The 21,465-nt window shown below is 42.6% G+C and overlaps 1 protein-coding gene across 1 annotated transcript in view; it reads right to left on the bottom strand.

Moving 5' to 3' along the window:
• The window catches only part of LOC135238299 (disco-interacting protein 2 homolog B-A), an 81,351-nt gene extending 68,792 nt beyond the window's left edge, over positions 1-12,559 (bottom strand). The window contains exon 1 of the mRNA XM_064306079.1: positions 12,203-12,559. Coding sequence (XP_064162149.1) covers positions 12,203-12,287 — 85 coding nt within the window. The 5' untranslated portion in view covers positions 12,288-12,559. The remainder of the gene's footprint in view (positions 1-12,202) is intronic.
• Positions 12,560-21,465: the final 8,906 nt, after the last annotated feature.

The raw sequence follows: 21,465 nt of genomic DNA, 5'->3' as shown, positions 1-21,465 counted from the left end.
TTTATTCATTAAATCTTCCATTTAACACCTTTCTATAACGCTTGTTATATAATCACTCTTACTGCTTACCCAGACAATAAATCTCTACTGAGTTCCCAAATCAGTCTTTCAAATTTACTGGAATTTTAGGCATGCATACCCTCCATAAATCCTTATAACAGCGGTGCCAAAAACGTGAGGCAATCAGAGCACGACGCAAACAAAACAAACAACGGGCGCATGCCATAAATTCCGCATATAATAACATTTACCCAGGTCATCCGTTACGTGCGCTGGATTAGCTACATGAGCTGTACGCAGCCTTTTCCACGTGTTAAATATTTAAATCCTAAATTTTCGCAAAAAAAACTACAATTACAGGAATTTGCTGGTTACGTGGGTCCAGGGCCAGGGTTGAGAAATGCCTCAGTCTCCAATGTGCCCAGTCTTAAATCTCCCATCCTTTAAAAGGTGTTAGATCAGGGAATTGTGCACTGGTGTTATAACCAGATAAGCCAAAATTGGGGGCCAGTAAAAGAAATGAAAAGGGAATTCTAGACACCAAAGTTAATCAAACCTTCACCGTGAACAAAAGGTATGAGTTACAATGACACAAAGCATGAGAGGCATTTCAAATATTTACACACTGCCTAAAACATATAGTGAACTCCTTACTGTTTTGGACAAAGACATATTACTTCTTGATTTGGCTCTGTACTCCACAATTTTAGACATGTCAGACAATCAAACAATTCACATGCGGTCAAAGTGCACATTTTCAGCTTTACTTAAAGGGTATTTTTTACACATTTTGGTTTCACCATGCAGAAATTACAGCACTTCCTTTCCGGAATATTTTACTAATTTTGCAAACTCATCATCATGGCTAAAGCCAACTCTTGCCATGTTGACAGTGGCCAGATGTGGAGGAGGAAGCATGAAGTCTAGCGAGGATATACACAAACATGGCGAAGATGTATGTATTATATTACCGCTTGTAACATTTAAATAGTTTATGTTGCAGCATATTTTTGATATTGTTAGCCTATATTCACAATGGTCCAAAGAGGCAAGCTTCGGCTACTAATAATCTACATAGCCTATTTGTATTGGGGACTAACTAATAGCTGGGGAATTGTTAGCATACCCTGGTCAGTGTTAGCACAGTGGCTTGTCGTGATTTGCTTTGTTAGAATCCATACCGCAATGAAACCGAGTCTTTCAAGAGGTTTGCACCATTCTCTAATGCAGGCATTTCACATACTGTAGTGTAAGCATTCACTGGTGGCTCAGTCATGTGCTGAGTTTGATGCACCAGTTTATGAGAAGCTCGAAAATTGGCAACATTTTCCGGATAGTGGAATATTATTTTATTGTATGAAAACCAGAACAGTACATTGTAAACGCAGCTAAATATAGGGCGATGACACGTTGAGTTGATGCAGGCAGTAAAGCCGGACCCAACCGCAGTCGCTGTTGTGCAAAGTCAGCACCTAAGCCCTATTCTGAGCCAATCAAATCTAAGAGGGGGAACAGGTCTCTCAGTCACAGGAAGCTTACAGACTTTTTTGCGAGAGGAGCATTCTCCTTATTGAGATTTACTGATGCACACAGGGATAAGATGGAAGAGCCAGGCTAAGTGCTCGGAGAAGTTCTTTAGGCCCTGAAGTCCTGCATCAGAAGGCGCTGGCTGCAGTGAATGCAGGGATACACTCTCTGTGACGTGGCCTTCCTGGCAGATATCACCATACAGCCTGAATCGCCTGAATGTGCAGCTCGCAAGGACAAGACCAAAGCGTTTGATCTCAACGCACACACAAGCGCATTCCGACAATGAGCCAGACCTTTTTACAGACGGCCTTTCATCCGACCGCCCGGATCCGACACGTCTGCCCACCTGCAAGGAGTCCCGTTTCGACAGGAGGCGGCAGTGCGGCACAGTGGGTAAGGAACTGGGCTTGTAACCAAAAGGTCGCAGGTTCGATTCCTGGGTAGGACACTGCCGTTGTACCCTTGAGCAAGGTACTTTACCTGCATGTATATCCAGCTGTATAAATGGGATACAGTGTAAGTCGCTCTGGATAAGAGCGTCTGCTAAATGCCTGTAATGTAATGTTTCCCACTCCTCCTGGGTTTCGCGCCGTCAGCGGACAACGTGTTCGGAAAGTACTCACGTCCGCAAGAGCAACTTCACAACCGCGAAGCACGTCAAACCCGAAGAAAGAAACAGGCTGGCTAATGTAGCTTTTTATTTATTTATTTATTTATTTATTTTAAAAGGGACAACACACAGTAATCAACATTTCCGCAGTTGCGTCAAATGGTACAGTGCCAGAGTTAGCTCAAGAGCTAATTTTCACCTGTAGTCCCGTAGCAGGTGAGAGATGTTAATTTGAAGCTGAATTTGATATCAAGTCTATTGTGTGCCTATTAAGACAGACCTAATTAAGACAGAACTTCCTACAGAGTTGTCTTTCGGTGACGCTGAACGATCTTTGAGTTGATGCATTAAGAACGTCAGGCAGTGGGAGGGTATAGTGGAATTGCAGTATGAAAGATGCTAATTGCACTCAGTATTCGGGTTTACTTTAATTTTGTACCATGCATAGCAGCCTTTAATTCAAATCTCAAAGAATGATGAGTTTGAGATAATCCTGTCTGTCTGCACTAATATTAATGTGCGGAACTGAGAAAACATGGACCTCTTGTTTCTGTTCAGCAGCAGTATTGTTCTTTATAACTGAACACCATAAAGCATCTGAAACAACGAAAGCATCAGTATAATAATCACGAACACGAACGGCTAACTGAGTAATGGTGGTGAGCGTGTGGATTTGCAATCAGGCCCCGTGGTAGCGGGGACCAAAATTTAATGACCATTTCTATCATCAGAGTTTCCCATCCCTGGTCAAGAGAAAAGGAAAGTATAAAAGTAACTTCACAGACGCTTGTACACTTTCTCTGTCACTTTCTGCAATGATGGGACATTCCAAGACTTCTAGATTTGACTTTCTAGAGGTATGCCACCCCTCAACCCCCTGAATTCCACCACAACATACCTTTTTTCTTTCTAAGTAAACACACTGCAAAATTAAGCATTGCACAAGACTTCAGGGCCCTGGTTCCAAACAGAGGGTTAAAGCCCCACTTGATGAACGTGACAGAGTCTGAGGCAAGATCGTGAAACATATTTTTTTCTGAAAAATTATCCTCATTGTTTAATGCTACCGTCATTCACATTTCACTGGACACAAAGTGCTTTCCCTCAAGTTGTTTTGACAGGAACATATTTTAAGCGCATATTTTTAAGACATGTTAATCTGTTATAATAACGGCATAACACACGCAGAGGTGCGGAGAACGATTCTGCGTTCACTGATTAAGCGTGTCAGGGGATAAGAAAGTCTGTAAGCCCTTGTGCGTCGGGGAGTATTTTTCTCCCTAATTGTGACAGTCTGCCTGAAGCAGGAAGCAGCAGATCTCTGAGTTATCGGCTTGCCTGAGCAGATGGCTGTCAGACACAGACAGTTCTGGTCTAACCTGTCTCTCACCCAATCGAGTCCCAGTGGGGTGGGCGAACGAATAGGAACAGACTCGGGGATTAGAATCCCGATAATCGGTCGGACCGCCTCCCGGAGCTGGGCCGGTGGGGTCACATCGCGCTCAGGCAATGGGGGGGGGGGGAGACAGGACCGCGTGTGACCGTCTCTCCACGTCCGTCTCCGAGACGCTCCTCCGGTCTCCGTGAACGGGACCGCGTGACCGTACAGGCGAAAGGCTTCGCACGTGAGCCCGATGCAGCCGGGTTTTTTAAAAAAGCGACGCGTTAATAATTCAGGGTCTTTCTGAAATGCACAGCGATGGCCCGGTACCCTACAGATGGGAGCGTTCATTAAGAATTGAGGAGAGCCCGATCCCCGGTGTTGAGTAACCGGCTGGTCGCGTGTCCGAGTCCCAGCGCGGCCGCGCGGTAAACAGACCGCCAGCTCGCTGCGCCTAGCGCGTTCGCTAAACGACGCGGGAGCACTGACACAGCAGATACACTGCGCCAGAAACACACTGAAGGACACAGCAGATACACTGCGCCAGAAACACACTGAAGGACACAGCAGATACACTGCGCCAGAAACACACTGAAGGACACAGCAGATACACTGCGCCAGAAACACACTGAAGGACACAGCAGATACACTGAGCCAGAAACACGCTGAAGGCTCGCTGACACAGCAGATACACTGCGCCAGAAACACGCTGAAGGTGCGCTGACACAGCAGATACACTGCGCCAGAAACACACTGAAGGGCACAGCAGATACACTGCGCCAGAAACACACTGAAGGTGCGCTGACACAGCAGATACACTGCGCCAGAAACACACTGAAGGACACAGCAGATACACTGCGCCAGAAACACACTGAAGGACACAGCAGATACACTGCGCCAGAAACACACTGAAGGACACAGCAGATACACTGTACCAGAAACACACTGAAGGACACAGCAGATACACTGTGCCATAAACACGCTGAAGGACACAGCAGATACACTGTGCCAGAAACATGCTGAAGGACACAGCAGATACACTGCGCCAGAAACACACTGAAGGACACAGCAGATACACTGCGCCAGAAACACACTGAAGGACACAGCAGATACACTGCGCCAGAAACACGCTGAAGGACACAGCAGATACACTGCGCCAGAAACACACTGAAGGACACAGCAGATACACTGCGCCAGAAACACGCTGAAGGACACAGCAGATACACTGCGCCAGAAACACACTGAAGGACACAGCAGATACACTGCGCCAGAAACACACTGTGCTGGTGGGTATTATCATATTTGTTGTAGTGGGGTAACAGTATTCAAACTTTTAAGCCGAAGGTTTTACTTCACTAATCGGATTACTACTGAAAAACAAATAAGCACACTTGTTTTTTCCAATCCCCCCCCCCCCAAAGAAAGAACCAAGGTAAATTTCAATTCTCAACTAAGTTCATTCGGCATTTGTTATTTTGTTGATTTGGCCGTGAAGATACTAACAAAATTAAAATGATAAGTAGTAAAGCTGAGAGGGAAAAAGGAAAAAGGCGTTTTTCGCGTGCGGGCCAGGAGCGCACGCTAAGCCCCATTCTCTCCTGCAGGCCCCAGCTACACCTGCAGTTCACCTGGCACAGGTGTCAGCTCCTCATCTGACAAGCAAAACAGAGGGACAGCCAGACACCTGGCACAATGCGACAGAGAAGATTCACATAAACATTGTGTTTTTTAGCTAATAAACGGAAGTTGTGACACCACCAAAGTCTCTATTAACTATTAATTAAATGAAATAACTTAAAAATGTGTTCTGTGTTTACTCAAGTTTCCCTTTGTCTAATATTACATTTTACCTGAATATTTGAAACCATTCAGTGCGACAAGTACGCAATACTAGAGGAAATCAGGAAGGGGGCAAATACTTCTTCACCGCACTGTGCACGACAAGTGTAGATGAAGGTATTTCGGTGGTTTAACAGGGCCACTGTCAACAAAGAGCTCACATCTTGAGTGACTTTTTTTTTAGGATATTCTGCATCAGATACTGTATTCATAAATATTTATGAAAAGATGTGTTGAGGTCACATTTCATTTAACGGGAAATGTTTGGTTATCAGCGATTCGCTGCAGTATCGGTTTGATATCAATATTGAGGTACCAAAGCTGGTACTGGTTTCCAGACACTGAGTTGCTATTCCAGAAACACTAGCCTAGCAGGTCTCCCAGAGATCGTTCATGCCATTACACTGGAAGCCCACGTACTATCAGCATTAAATTTGCGTGTTTGAGAGATGAATCGCACGCCGCAAATGACTTGGAAATTAAGCGGCGCGTATTGTTGTTGAGAGGCAGTCGTTTAGAAGTGCCCTCCGATATTCTGAGAATATGACACGCATCTCTACCGCGGGGACTGCCAAATCCCGACCCCCCCTCAGCGCTCGATGATGTAATCCAGGCGCGAGGATAAAGCGGGAGATCCGTCCGGATGCCGAGGACTCCGCGCGAGCGCGGGCGAGCGCCGTGACTCAGACTGCAAATGAGCGAGGCAGGCTGCCTTCCCAGCGCTCCGTGACCTAGATGGGAAAACGCGAGCCGCGATCTTCTGCTCGCTCTCCCCAGCACACTGACTGCCTCCCGGGAAACCTATTCTCTCCCTCCCTCCCTCCCTCCCTCCCTCCCTCCCTCTCTCTCTCTCTCCCATTCTCTCTCTCTCCCTCCCTCCCTCCCTCTCTCCCTCTCTCTCTCTCTCTCCCATTCTCTCTCTCTCTCCCTCTCTCCACCACTCTGTACCTTTCTCCCTCTCTTTCTCCCTCTCACTCCCTCTCTCTCTACCTCTCTACCTCTCTGTCTCTCTCTCCCTCCCTCCCTCCCTCTCACTCCTCTCTCTCTCTCACCCTCCCCCCTCTCACTCCCTCTCTCTCTCTCCCTCTCTCTCTCTCTCTCACCCACCCCCTCCTTCCCTCTCTCCAGCACTGACCCACTGAGGATAAAACCCTGGAAGGCCATGGTTACACCATTTGTTTGTCGTCTGCTACTCTCATATCCAACCAGCAAACAGAACTTGGGTTTTTTTCCCTGTCACCTATAGCAGCAGAACAGCGGACCATGCAGTGAATAAGCACACCCTCAGTGTCTTCCACAGCACAGACCACTCTCTCCTGGAAGGCGCTCTCAAATCTCAGATTAAATATAAACATCTCCAGTAGCAGTCTTTGGTGTGTATCGCAAAGAAACACGGTTAAAACTGAACATAAAAATGCCGGCACTGTGTCTCCAAATGGGAGACCAGCACCCACGCGCCATTTCATTATAATATTTCATTTAAAATATTTTTTTTAACTCTTAATGAAATCGCGTGGACCCAGAATCCCACTGTAACTACTACCGACTGACGTCCAACAAAGACAAATATCATTCAATGGTATAAACTACAGTGAGGTCCTTGCAACATTACCTCGTAGTAATTTGCCCGAAGGCCTAGCCTCGCCTAATATCAAGTTTCATTTTAGCCGTTTCTTTGAGGTCTTAGGGTATGTGGTCACACCGGACTTATCTGGTTAACTGGAGTTTAAAAGAAGCCCATCGTTAATCCAAACCATTTATGTCCAATCCGAATCCAAGAAGACAACAGAGCACCTTAAGTATATTCCTTCGGTTTAACCCATTTGGCAAAATTTTAAAAAGACGCTTGCTTTTCCCCCTACTGGTTCAGGGAAAGACGTTCACACTTTGTATTATTTTGTTTGATTCATGAGGTCCAAGGTCCACAGGTGACACTCACTTCCTTTTAATTCCCATTTCTTGCCTCATAGACTTCATTCCGCCCTTAAATCACGTGGAGTTTGATGGAATAGTCCGTTCTCATGTTGAGTATCACCCTTTCTGTCTCCACTGGGGGTCTCGTTTTACCCTAGATGTCCTTCACCAGTTTTGGGGCTTCAGGTGCTCTAGTGCGAAACAGACTGTTGAGCAGGCATGGCCATGGTGTGAGGAGTAACCTTCAGTGTTGGGCTGTAGAGGCAGACTGAGCACCTGTGCAGGCAGACTGAGCACCTGTGTAACCAGAGGACTCTGCTCTGTGCTCTAGTCTTTGCTTCAATCCTCCACCTTTTTGTCAAGCCAGGCATCAAACATGGCACCACGCCTATCATAGATAATTACCACTCATCAAGGACAGAAAGGGATTTGCAGTGATGTTTATAAAGGATACTTGCATATTAAATTTGGTCCTGATTATTTAGGCTTATTGAATGATAATAAAACTTGGAACGGTGTCCAAGCACTGTTGCCTCGCAGCAAGAAGGTCCTGGGTTCAAATTTTGGCCGGGGCCTTTCTGTGTGGACTTTGCATGTTCTCCCCGTGTCCGTGTGGGTTTCCTCCAGGTACTCCGGTTTCCTCCCACAATCCAAAGACATGCAGGTAGGCTAATTGGAAAGTCTAGGTATGAGTGTCTGGGTGAATATATTATGGCAACCTGTCCAGGGTGTATTCCTGCCTCCTGCCCAATGCATGCTGGGATAGGCTTCAGTCCCCCCATGACCCTGACCAGGGATGAGCAGGTTAGAACATGGATGGATGAATCGATGGAAATAATAATAAAGATAAATGTACACATTTTAAATGAAAATTCAAGATTAAATTAGTTGCCCCTGGAAACCTAGTTCTACATGGGAACCGGTTCAAAAGGTTCAACATTTCGGATCTGCTATTGGTACGGGAGAAATTATAGCGTGAGATTTCCATAGCGCCAGGTTTTGAGGAATTTATCGCAGCGTAACAAAAAATCTTGCTGCTTTCCCTCTCTGACCCCATTTACACGCTGCATTGCGTTATTCTTTATCCCGATAAGACATCTGGATACAGATCGCATGAAAGGGAAACACCTCTCTCTCCCCCACCCCTAATGTGGAACGACCAAATGTCCACCGCGTTCAGGAAACAACCCCACCGCACAAGACACGCAAACGGTCACGTGTGGTCATGTTTCACTCGAGCCGGTGACGATAACGCCTGTCGCCACAAATGCAATAAGACTATTTCCAGTAAGGGAGGCAATACAAGCAATATCCAAGCATCTGCCAACCAAACATAATAAAACTCAACTGCTTTGCTCACGGTTCTCCATCTCTCATGGTGCCATCCTAGGTTCGATTCCCAGCTAGTAACACTGCTTTTGTACCCTTGAGCAAGGTACTTAACCTGCATTGCTTCAGTATATCCAGCTGTACAAATGGATGCATCGTGAATGCTATGTAAAGAGTTGTGCAAGTCGCCCTGGATAAGAGCATCTGCTGAATGCCTGTAATGTAATGTAATGTACTAGAACCGTTAATACAGAGTTCGCAAGGCTAATAATGAATTATTAAAAATAGGCTAATGAACAAAAGCCAATCATTTAGCTACAAATATAGTTTAAAGATTTGGCAACTTATAGACAGTCAGACTGAAGCTCCAGCTACTATGACCCAGCCCACCCCTCCTTACTCTACCACCATGACCCAGCCCACTCCTCCTCCCTCTACCACCATGACCCAGTCCACCCCTCCTCCCTCTACCACCATGACCCAGTCCACCCCTCCTCCCTCTACCACCATGACAGCATTTTCCTACCACCATGACCCAGCCCACCCCTCCTCCCTCTACCACCATGACCCAGCCCACTCCTCCTCCCTCTACCACCATGACCCAGATAACAGTATCGATAAAGAACCAAACCAAAAATTTTTGGCATTGATAAGAGAAGAAGTATCAATAAAATTCAATGAAATCCAAACGATACCCATCTCTAATCATAATCAGTGTTGGTTTCTTCTGTCCCTGTGAATGATGCTTGGTAAAAACTTCCATATGAAGAGATCTTTCAGCACCCACATGGTTGGTTACAATGGATGAGCACCGTTTTGCCTTTTTTATTATTTGGAAGTATATTTCATTGTTTTGTCTTTGCTGTGCAGGACATTGATTTGCAATCCACAAGGGAAGGAGTAATTCACAGTGTTGTGATACAGAGTATCAGCAAGTAGGCTATCAGCTGACAGATTTTCCTTTAAGACCAAATAAAATAACTCAAAAATAACTACTTGTCCTGTCTGTTGATTAATCTGCAGCCACATACACCATCAGTCGTTTTGTGGGGTACACTTCTGATGAAGCTGTTGAGTTCTGCCAGCTGACCCTTTATGACGAATGTTTAAAGATGCATGCAATATGTGATTTTACACTTTTTCCCAGTGGAATATTCGCACATAGGAACACAATCCTGAATGACACCCAGCCGCCAATCAAGGCTGTCTTTTCCCCAGCTGAATTCTCACAACGTTGATATTGGACTTGAAATGATGCATGTGCGTTTGTCCTAAATTGCTGACCTACCGTCATCCTCTTTGCATGCATTACTGGTAAGCTGCAAGCTGCACAACATAAAACCAGGTGTGCTGTGCACCAGGCGGATACTGCTGCACCTGTTTGCCTAAAGTCATGCTCTTTGTAGTGTGCATCTTACATTCCATCCAAGCTCATGCACCTTTCACTCTTCCCATACTGCACAAACTAAACTTCAGTTCGTGTAACATGAGGCGCAGTGTCGTCGTCGTTTTACAACGTTGCTTCGACACTGTTTTAGCAATGGTGACACCACGCCCCAGAATACCGCTGTGCTTTGGTTGAGACTTTTTGCCCAGATATGCAGTTGGCGTACTTCGGCATAAAGTAGTTCTCGAGGAAATCATGCACAACAACGTCTGTGGATGTGCGTGAGTAACTGAGTCAATACATTTGGTGTCGACTGCTGTTGATTGCACAATCGTTGCGGTTGAGTTTTTTTAATGTTAATTTTTGGTGGTCTGAGCACCACGTACGTTGGCACTGTTGAGATCCGTTGTATGAGGGTGAGCGACAGCAGATATCTAGAAAACCCGTCAAACCTTGCAATCCTATCTGGATGGATACATAGCACTGGGTAAATAGAAATAGAGCTTCATTTTATTTCTGGGTGAACAGTCCCTCTAATAGGTCACACAGTTACCTTTTTCTGGTGTATGTTAGGCTTCAAAATTAAAACAAATGTAATTTGAGGTAAGCAGCTTCAGTCCTTCAAGGTAACCAAGATTTCCACAGAGATTAAATGAGCCTTGTTGTTTTTTCCTTTGCAGAAATAGCAGATGTCCCTGTTATTATTTTATTTTTGTATATTTACAATGTATAAATACATTTTTGCTCCTTTCGTGACTGTTTGGCTATTCACTAGCAAACAGACAAGCATTGTCCACTTTTGCGGGACTAAATCCGATATGTTGCCAAGTGTGTTATCGCATGCTTCCTGGTAACCATTGTTATAGCAGAAGAAAAACCTCTCCTATGGATTGAGTCACTCCCGTAGAGAGCCTGAAGCTGCCGGTGAGTGGGTGGAGCTTTCGGGACACGCTTACTGCCAGTACTATTCCAAAGACACCATTACAGTCAGCGCGGGACAAAGTTCTGTGCAGTGTGTATACACTCATGCTGCCCACCACACCACACATTGCATTACTCACAAAACCCTGGGCCAGGAGCCTACACAGGGCCACACCACACAATGACTCACCAAAGGCACATTATATAACAAAATATGTTAATTTTATTCTATGTAATTGTATTAAATCGACTGTCACTTCGGTTAAATAAAAGTATATAAAATGGCCATGATGTGCCATAATAAAAATCCTAAATAATTTCCTAAATAATATATGCACCGTGCCAGAGGTCATATTAGGTCTTTTCCGCCTCGACACCAAAAGCAGAACAAAGATCCTTCAGCTCACGCAACTCATTTTATACCCAAATTATTTTTCCCGAAGCAGCACCCTCATTAATCACAGCATGCGCTAACATTATTGTCCTGGACACATTGGAGTTGTATAACACCCTATTCAGCACCACAACTCATAATCATTATTCGTCCTTCAACGGGGTGGAGAATGTTTTGTTCATCCTTGTTTTACCCTTCACGCCAAAAGACCCCAGTCCGTTTGGTTCAACTGAATATTAAAGACAACTGACATGACTGCTGGCAAATAAAATATTGACAAACGGATGTCGACACAACAGCTTTGATGTCAATTGCTCGATACCTTGGGGCAAGCAGCTAGCAAGCTAGCCATTCATGTTTGGCTACTCTGTCTCGAAAAAGTATTGTAATAACTTTGCCATCCAGCTAGACTGATACTCGGATATTGAAAGAAACTCTTGCCAGTGTTAGCCTACATTTTTTGATTAAATCGCCACTGGTAACTGCCAACAACGGGTAATGATGCAAGCCGTTAAGAGACTACAGTTATTAGTTGATGTTAGCTAGCTAACTAGCTCGAGGCATGGCGTTAACTTGCTCTGCATTTGTTTCTAAATTTGTTTCTAAATCACAAAGTATTCAACTAGCTAGCTAACATTGATTTTTGTACAATGCACCAAATTGTCGGAACGGGCTAGCTCGCTACAGCAACATCAATCCTCTCGCCTGTCCGCTACACTAAGTTAGCAAGCATTGACATTTACAGGGCACAGCACTAGAAACGCTTCAATGTTATTTATGTATTTGTTGTAAAGCGTGTCGAAGTAACCGCATATCAAATCCAGAAAAATCACAAAAATAATATCTTCGAGCTTTCGTCCCCTTTGCTTAGATTTATCGGGCTCCTCGCAGCCTTACCTTCTGATAGCTCCAAATCCAACTCAGCCAACTGGTCCCTGACCTCTTTAGGTAGAGACGATAGATCCATGCCTCGGTCCGCCATAATTGTAGGAAATATAAAGAGTAACGTTTCTAACCGTTAAAACAGATTGGACTTTAAACAATTCCAAAAACTGATATTAGTGAGACAAGACCTGAACTGAAAATCGGGTTACAAGCCATCAGTGCATTTCTCTGACTCCGCCATACTGGGGAATTTCACCGTGTGGAATCTGTCACATGATATCGCTTCCCAAGCGCGAGCAAGCTAACCCAGCTAAGTCCCGAACAACCAGGGGCCGAGTTGTGGCTAAGCGCAGTATGATGATGCCGCGTAGATATAAGTGGCTTTTGCTCCATCTGGTGTCGCTTTCTATTTTATAAATACATAGTACTGGGTTTCTACCAACAATGATTATCATGGTTTGGGACCCCCACCTCTGAAAAATAGCCAACTGTTGACAGTGTAAAAGAATGGGAAGGGGGATTTGCGAATTTTGTTTGCCTGACAGCTGTGTTTTGTATACACACGTGTTCGTCCTCAACGTTTAAAATAACATTTTTAAAATATCATAGGTCAAATGGTTTAACTTCACAGAAGTACACAATCCAAGGTTTAATTTCAAGATAATAAAGAATTACCGAAAAAAACGAACTGACGGACGAACGTCTTAATGCGCATTTTTGATGACAACAGATGGGCGTTCCAATTGCCCTGTGTGTTGTGTTTGAACCTGACCTGTGAATCTGTAGACTACAACCTCACTTAGCACAGGGTAAAATGCATGACCTGTGTCGAAATGCTATTAGGTATTTCAATTTCAGTCAAGCGAATGCAAAGGTAAACAGAAAACGGTCATTTGGAAGAGAAAAAAATATGCAAATGTATTTTGGAAAAATCGCAAGTATTTGAAGTAATTTAAAAGAGATCTTGTTGTAAGTATTTTTTTAGCCAAATAATTTTGAATTGCTTGATGTATTTTGAAATAGTTTTTATACCTTTAATTGCTACAATTTGAGAAACAAAGTTCACTGGTCACTCATTTAACTTTAATTTGATTCAATTCACAATACACTTTGACAGGAAAAAGTGGGCATTATTCAACTGATATTTTACATTTGTTCGTCATTGAGGGGGACACTTTGCATATTACATTTTAAGAACATCAGTGTTTCAAAAAGGGCATACACTTGTTCATTAATAAACAGCAGTCTGGTCTCGATACGTGGCCTCCAATGCTAAAAAGATGCTCTGTGGCAGCAGAGGTTGCAGGTACATGAAAGTATCTAGATGCAAATTTGCTCAGTAGCCTACAGGAAGTTCACTGCCGTGTGCCATCCAGAATAACAGTGGATTGGTATGAGGCACCAATCCATTGAAAAGTCTGTTGAGAACAACGCAGGTGTGTGTCGATTTTTGCGACTCTTTCACGGTTTTCTCAAAATTTGCCAAGTTATGGCTTGGTGGGGCGGCATGCCCCATACCTATACAGCACCGAGGGTTTGGCACTTTGAAGGGTTCCCTACAGAAATAACCACGACCACAGACTCTCTGCCCTTAATGGGTCAGAAGGTACAGAAATTAATGTTTTAATTTCTGAACCTTCTGACCGCATTTCAACAGACAGAATACACAAACAACTTCACACGTCCACACAATAAAGCCCCAGACTTAGGGTATTTTGCATTTGTCCTTCTTCTTTTTCCTGCCTGATTACATCATCACAAATGCTCCAGGCCCATAAAGAATATTCTCCCCATTGGGCATTTTGGTACATCAGCCAATAAAAACATTGGATACAAACACAAATTATGTTGGACATATATACAAGTATGCATGTAATGTAAAGAGCAAAACTTGGCAGTCCTGACATCTACCTCCCTCATAGCTCACTGGGTAGTGCATTTGCAGAGTGACAGCTCCGGGTACAAAGGACTGAAGCCTGAAGTCTCTACCTCATTACACTGGCTTGCTGGCTAACTAAAAATAAAACATTTAAACTATTGCTTTTTCATCTGTAAAATCTTTGTGGGAAAAAACATGTATGTTTCTGAAATCCAAATAAAATACACCCACACTTTAGACAGTTCCGCTTTCGGCATTTTCACCGAGTTTAATGTTAGCTACCTTGCTAACGAGACGACTGACCGCATGTATAACGTTAGTACAGATACAGATGCCTCCGAAATTAAGCTCCAACACCTTCGTTGCCATTCGCTCCCGTAAGTAACGTTACTGGTCGTATAGAAAATGCCTCAAGAGAGGACTTCACGCCAGGTATCGATTTTCTTTAAGTCATATTCATTGCTGCGCCTGTACTACTTTTAAACTACTGTGGCTACTCTCACCACAGTTCTAAATGAATGTTAGCTAGTCTTTTAGATCCTCTACCGACATACAAACAATTTGTAAGTCTGTTGTGTACAATAGCCCTTTAAAAACACTTCCATTTAAAAATATGACATACACTTTAATTTCATGATTGAATCCACGCCTAAGTGCTTTTTTCAGATTGCAGGCTAGGTGTGTTTGCATGCATGTATGTGTATGCATGCTAGTCATAGCCTACATTTATATATGAATTGCTATTATCAGTTACTCATAACAAACACAGTACAAAAAGAAATTATATCTGATGAAAAGCACGTATAAAAATGGCAAGTACCTCACACATACAAAGCACTGTCTATAAGTCATTAATTCAAACTGGCAAAATTTAGGCCTTCCATTAAAAGTATTGATATAAAAATTACATCAAGTTACAAGAAACAATATTGGCTATCTTACCTCACACAAATTAAGCAAGTATTCCAAATTGTTTTAAGTAACTGGGCCCTGTGTGTACAAGCATACAGTACATTAATAGGGCAAACATACGTGTGGATAGGTTTGTAAGAGTCAATCACAGGTTAGTGATAATCTGTAGATACCTCCAGATTCAGAGCCATTAGCTCAAATTGTTTAAATAGACTGAAACAAAATAATGTTTGTGTGGAACTTGGTCTTCAAGAAAATAGCAATGCTTCCTCCTTTCCTAGGCCGATCAGTGTGGTGAACGTTGTAACCATGGATGTAAATTTCATTGTAAGTGACAGGCTTACTTAACAAAGTTTAAGATAAAACAATCCCAGACTGACATCAAAAGTAATAAAACAATCAAGCAGTGCAGTTTTCTTTTGTTACACGGAGTGAACTTCTTTGCATTTATGTTTTTAAGTTCAAAATAGAGTTTTCTGATACTGTAAAATAATCAGTCATTAAATAGTAACAGACCTTACAAATGATAAGCTACCTGAAAGATTTATAGACAGGAGGGACATCTATCCATTATCTAGTCCTGCTTATTCCTGGTCAGAGTTGTATAAGGTGCTGGAGCCTATCCCAGCATGCATTGGACAAGAGGCAGGAATACACTCTTGGCAGGTTGCTCATCCATCGCAGAGCACACACACCATACACTCACACATTCATACCAAAGGGCAATTTAGACTCTCCAATTATGCTAACCTGCATGTCTTTGGACTGTGGGAGGAAACCGGAGTCCCCAGAGGAAACCCACATGGACACAGGGACAACATGCAGAATCCACACAGAAAGGCCCGGCTGGAATTTGAACCCAGAACCTATCGATATGAGGGACAGAGCTTGGCTAAACTTATCCCAGTAAGTCGTGCATGTGCCGCTCACCGAGATGAATACCTGCGAGGAGTGCGTTTTCGGATTCACTCACCCAACTTCACTCGCTATCCCCCAGGCCACAGGAGATTAGGAACCCCCAGGCCACAGGAGATCAGGAAAAAGCAAATTGCAGGAAAAGACATCATGTTACCCGCTGTCAATAAACTTGCCGAGTTTTTCCAAGAGCCGGTTTTTGGTGCTAAATACAATGCACAGATTGATTGGTGCAGAGAAGGACACAGGATTCCAGACAGAGGCCACACATGAGGGCAGCTTGTGTGCATAGAATGACGGATAGTTCTGGGAATGTTTTGTGGTATTATCATCATTATTATTATCATCAAGTGAAGTATTCCTTTAATTGACCATAAATGTAAAATAAATGAGTCATTCCACCTGAACTCAAGACGATCCTTGTCCATTCAAATGGATAAGCTGAACTTTGGTCATGATATTGTAAAGATACAGGGGCCTGAGTAGGTTCCAGTCTGCTGTCCTGAGGTGTATAGGTATGCTGTGAGTGTATTCAGGGCAATAAAGGAAACAGGCAAAGGCCCAGACTTAATGTGCTTGGTGATATGCTGGATTGATCGCCTGATATCCCCAGAACGGAAGCAGTCGGGCTGATTTAATTAAAATCAAGTGCCGCTCGCAGGTGATCAATCAAACATAACACCAGCATATCGCAAAGCGATTAAATCCTGCCCAGAGATACATTCAAATATTTTTTATAGTTCAGAGATCAACAATGCCACACATGGGCATACAATCCTTTGTATGTGCATGCAGATTAGAGAGAGCTCTTGCTGCAAAGAACGTTGAAGTTTCCGTCAGGTTCCTCCGGCATGATGAAGTGCCGCACATTCGTGGATCTTGAGGGTGCCATAGTATCACTGGGTCAGGCGTGGGTCGGGTGCCAAGGAGGATTCAGGTAAACATACTCTAAACACAAAGCAGCTTTAACCATTCAATAGCTTATTCAAGTAACAACTCACAGACACAGACACACAGACACAGACACAGACACAGATGGTAAATGGACTGCATTTATATAGCGCTTTTATCCAAAGCGCTTTACAATTGATGCCTCTCATTCGCCAGAGCAGTTAGGGGTTAGGTGTCCTGCTCAAGGACACTTCGACACGCCCAGGGCGGGGTTTGAACCAGCAACCCTCCGACTGCCAGACAATCGTTCTTACCTCCTGAGCTATATCGCCCCTAGACAGACAGAGAGAGAGAGAGAGAGCTCCACAGAGACCACACTATTCGGCTCGTCCTCCTTTCCCCCCTCACCACCCCAGCACCCCACACCCTGAGCACCAGGGTGCTATGCTGCAACCCTGTCATAACCCCCTCCTCCACCACCCCCCCCCCCCAGACCCCCCCTCCCTGCCCCATCAGAACTTGGAGAAATTAAACACCTGCTGGGGATCCTCTGCAGCAGACTGGGTACAACCAACCCACAGGGTAGGGAGAAAAACCTGGCACAATGGTGTTTTTCATTAATTATTATAACTAAATAAGTAAACTATCATAAGTAAATAAATACTAACTATAACTACCATAAGTCAATAAATGCAACTAATAATATGAAGAATAAAAACATTTGTGTTAGATACATTGTTATTATACTTAGGATTATATAATGTTTATTTGTCGATTTGAAAATAAGATCATTTAGAATTAGTTCATGGAATCTGCAGGGTTTGTACTCTACAACTTTTGGATTAAAAAGTACAGATCCTGAATTTTTAAAAAACATAGACAATATTGATATTGTAATTCTGTTAGAAACTTGGTGTCGCACTGATGTGCTCACTCAGTGCCCCTCAGGATACAATCAAATCATAGTACCCTCCTGGAAGCTGAGCACTGTGCGGCATGGCAGAGACTCAGGAGGAATAATAGTGTGGTACAGAGGGGATCTCGCTAAGCACATCACAACTGTCCAACAAGGAAGGACACACATATGGTTAAAAATAAGTAAATCTATTGGCATCTGTGACAAAAACATATATTTGTGTGCAGCCTACACTCCTCCATCAGAGTCTCCCTACTTCACTGAGGAGTTCTTCAACACCCTCCACACAGAAATTGTCCATTTCCAGGCCCAGGGAAATGTGATGGCCTGTGGAGACTTTTGACTCTATGCAGTCATTTTCTGTGCCTGTGCGGGCATCAGGCACAGAAAATGACTGCATAGAGTCAAAAGGAAATAATCATGTGTTTGGACAGACCCCTCTGCACCTCACACCCACACAAATAAAAAGAAACAACTCAGACAAAATAGTAAATAAGAATGGAAGAGAGTTAGTGCATCTCTGTCAAGCCTTAGGTCTGTATATCCTTAATGGCAGGATCAGAGGGGACTCCTTAGGGCAGTTCACGTATTCTTCAGCTCTTGGGAGTAGTGCAGTTGATTATGCAATCACTGACATGGACCCCTCCTCTATCAGTGCATTTACTGTCAGGCAGCAAACTCCCCTCTCAGACCACAATCAAATAAATGTGTTCCTGAAAAAAACTGTACATATGAAAAAATCTGAAAAATAGCCCAGTAAGCTCTACAATCTCACCCAACCATACAGATGGGCACAAGACAGCAAAGATAAATATATCAAAGCAATCAGTTCAAATGAGTTAACTAACACTATTAACATTTTTAACAATACACATTACCCTTATAACAATGAAGGAATTAATCTGGCAGTTAATGACATTAATTGTATTTTTCACAAAGCAGCGATTGATGCCAGCCTTCTAAAAACAAAGCATAAAAATGTGAAACAAAAACCTACTGAAAAATGGTTTGATTCAGAATGCAAAGATATAAGAAAACAACTGAGACAAATATCAAACCAAAAACATAAACAGCAGGATAACCAAGATTTACGCCTCAAGTATTGTGAAATACTTAAACAATACAAACCCTGAAAATAAAGAAACAAAGCTACATCAATAAACAACTAATCGAAATTGAAGAATCAATCAATCAAAATCAGTTCTGGGATATGTGGAATAACTTGAGCACAACAGCACCACAAGAATTGGCTGTACAAGATGGAACCATTTGGAAACACTAGAAACAATCAAGACTAAAGACTAAAAACAATTTGAGAATCTATACAAAGATATCCCGCAAAAAGACTTAAAATATAATCAGAATATAATTAAAGACAAACTAAACCACCTTGAATCAACAATTAAAAACAATCAAAATCCATTAGATAACCCAATCTCATTGCTAGAACTGACTGAAAAACTCCAGTCTTTAAAACCAAAAAAAGCTTGTGGTCCTGACAGCATCAGAAATGAGATGCTAAAACACAGCACTACTGAGCTGCAGAAGGCTGTGCTGAAGTTATTCAACCTGGTACTGAGCTCTGGCTGCTTTCCTGACATCTGGAACCAGGGGCTTATATCCCCAATTCACAAAAGTGGAGACAAATTGGACCCTAATAATTACAGAGGCATTTGTGTAAGCAGTAATCTGGGGAAGTTATTTTGCAGAATCCTTAATACAAGACTTTTAAACTTCCTTAACGAGCACAATGTCTTGAGTAAGAGTCAGATTGGCTTTCTACCAAACCACCGTACAACTGACCATATTTACACCCTACACACCCTAATAAATAAACATGTCCACCAAACGAAAAATGGAAATTTTTTTTGCATGTTTCATTGACTTCAAAAAAGCCTTTGATTCTATTTGGCACCATGGCCTATTCTATAAAATTATTCAAAGTGGTGTAGGGGGTAAAGTTTATGACATATTTAAATCTATGTATACAGGAAACAAGTGTGCGGTACGAATTGGCAATAAAAGAACAGAGTTCTTCACGCAAGGACGTGGTGTGAGACAGGGCTGTAACCTCAGTCCAGCATTGTTCAATATATACATTAATGAGTTAGCGGTGTTGTTGGAACAGTCTGCAGCTCCTGGTCTCACACTGTGTGACAAAGAAATCAAATGTTTGCTTTATGCAGATGATCTGGTCCTGCTGTCACCCACAGAAAAAGGGTTACAGCAACACCTAGATCTTCTTCAGCAATACTGCCAGAACTGGGCCCAGGCAGTAAATTTTAAAAAGACAAAAATCATGATTTTTCAAAAGAAGCCCAGATGTCAGGAAAACAGATACAAATTAACTCTAGGTAACACCGCCCTAGAGCACACTATGAATTATACCTACCTTGGTCTGACTATCACTGCATCAGGAAGTTTCCACATGGCAGTAAATGCATTAAAAGAAAAAGCTCGAAGAGCAACATATGCAATAAAAAGACAACTTTTCAAACTAAATATCCCAATTAGAATCTGGTCCAAATTATTTGACAGTGTAATTCAGCCTATTGCGCTTTATGGAAGTGAGGTCTGGGGTCCACTCAGTCAGCAAGACTACACTGCATAGGACAAGAATCCAATTGAATCCCTACATACTGAATTCTGCAGAAATATCTTGCAAATACAAAGGAAAACACCTAACAACGCATGTAGGGCAGAATTAGGCCGATTCCCATTGGTAATAAATATACAAAAAAGAGCTCTAAAATTCTGGATACATCTCAAATCAAGTCCCAATAACACGCTACAATTTAAAGCGCTAAAATCCCAAGAACTGAACCCAGAAAAGAGTCCCCTCAGTCAGCTGGTACTGAAGCTTACTAATTCTATAACCCAAACTAACCTGCATCACGCTCAGACCAGCACTGCTTACCAGGCGCAAATCAGAATAACCCAAATTATGCAACAAACAAAAATTTGTATTTGGAACATTGGGATAAAGAAACCAAAACACAAAGTCGACTAAATTGCTATCAAACCCTGAAAAAGACTATACTCCAGCAGAGTATCTCTTCTCTGTCAGAGATACAAAGCAGAGACGGATCCTGACCAAATACAGACTCAGTGACCACACCCTTGAAATTGAAAAAGGCAGACACAGAAATTCATGGTTACCAAAAGAAAAACGAATATGTGGTCACTGTAAGACAGGAGAGGTTGAGACAGAGATGCACTTCCTCCTAAATTGTACAAAATATACAAATATTAGAAAAATATATTACCAAAAATTTTCAGAAATTATACCAAACTTCCATTCTTTATCAAAGAACGAAAAATGTGCAGTCCTATTAGGACAAGGACCAACAGCCCCAATTGCGGCTCAATATGTCTCAGCTTGCCATAACCTGAGGGACACTGAGTGACCATCGTACATAATTATAATTATCTATTTATTTATTTTATTATTATTAATAATAATAATAATAATAATAATAATAATAATAATAATAATAATTATTATTATATTTTATTTTTTACATTTATTTATTTATTTTAATAGAATGTTCATTATTAGTATTCCACTGTAAATATGTATTTTTAATTGATTTATGATGCTTTGGCAATATGTACCTATGTATTTCCTGCCAATAAAGCAATTTGAATTTGAATTTGAATTTGAGAGAGAGAGAGAGAGACACACACACAGACACACACACACACACACACACACACACACACACACAAACTTGTGGAGGTGGCTTATATAGGGTGGATCAC

The sequence above is a fragment of the Anguilla rostrata genome, chromosome 13, assembly GCF_018555375.3.
Source record: "Anguilla rostrata isolate EN2019 chromosome 13, ASM1855537v3, whole genome shotgun sequence".
Classification (NCBI taxonomy): domain Eukaryota; kingdom Metazoa; phylum Chordata; class Actinopteri; order Anguilliformes; family Anguillidae; genus Anguilla; species Anguilla rostrata.
Note: the sequence above shows the minus strand (reverse complement) of the source record. Positions and strands in the feature narration are given on the sequence as shown.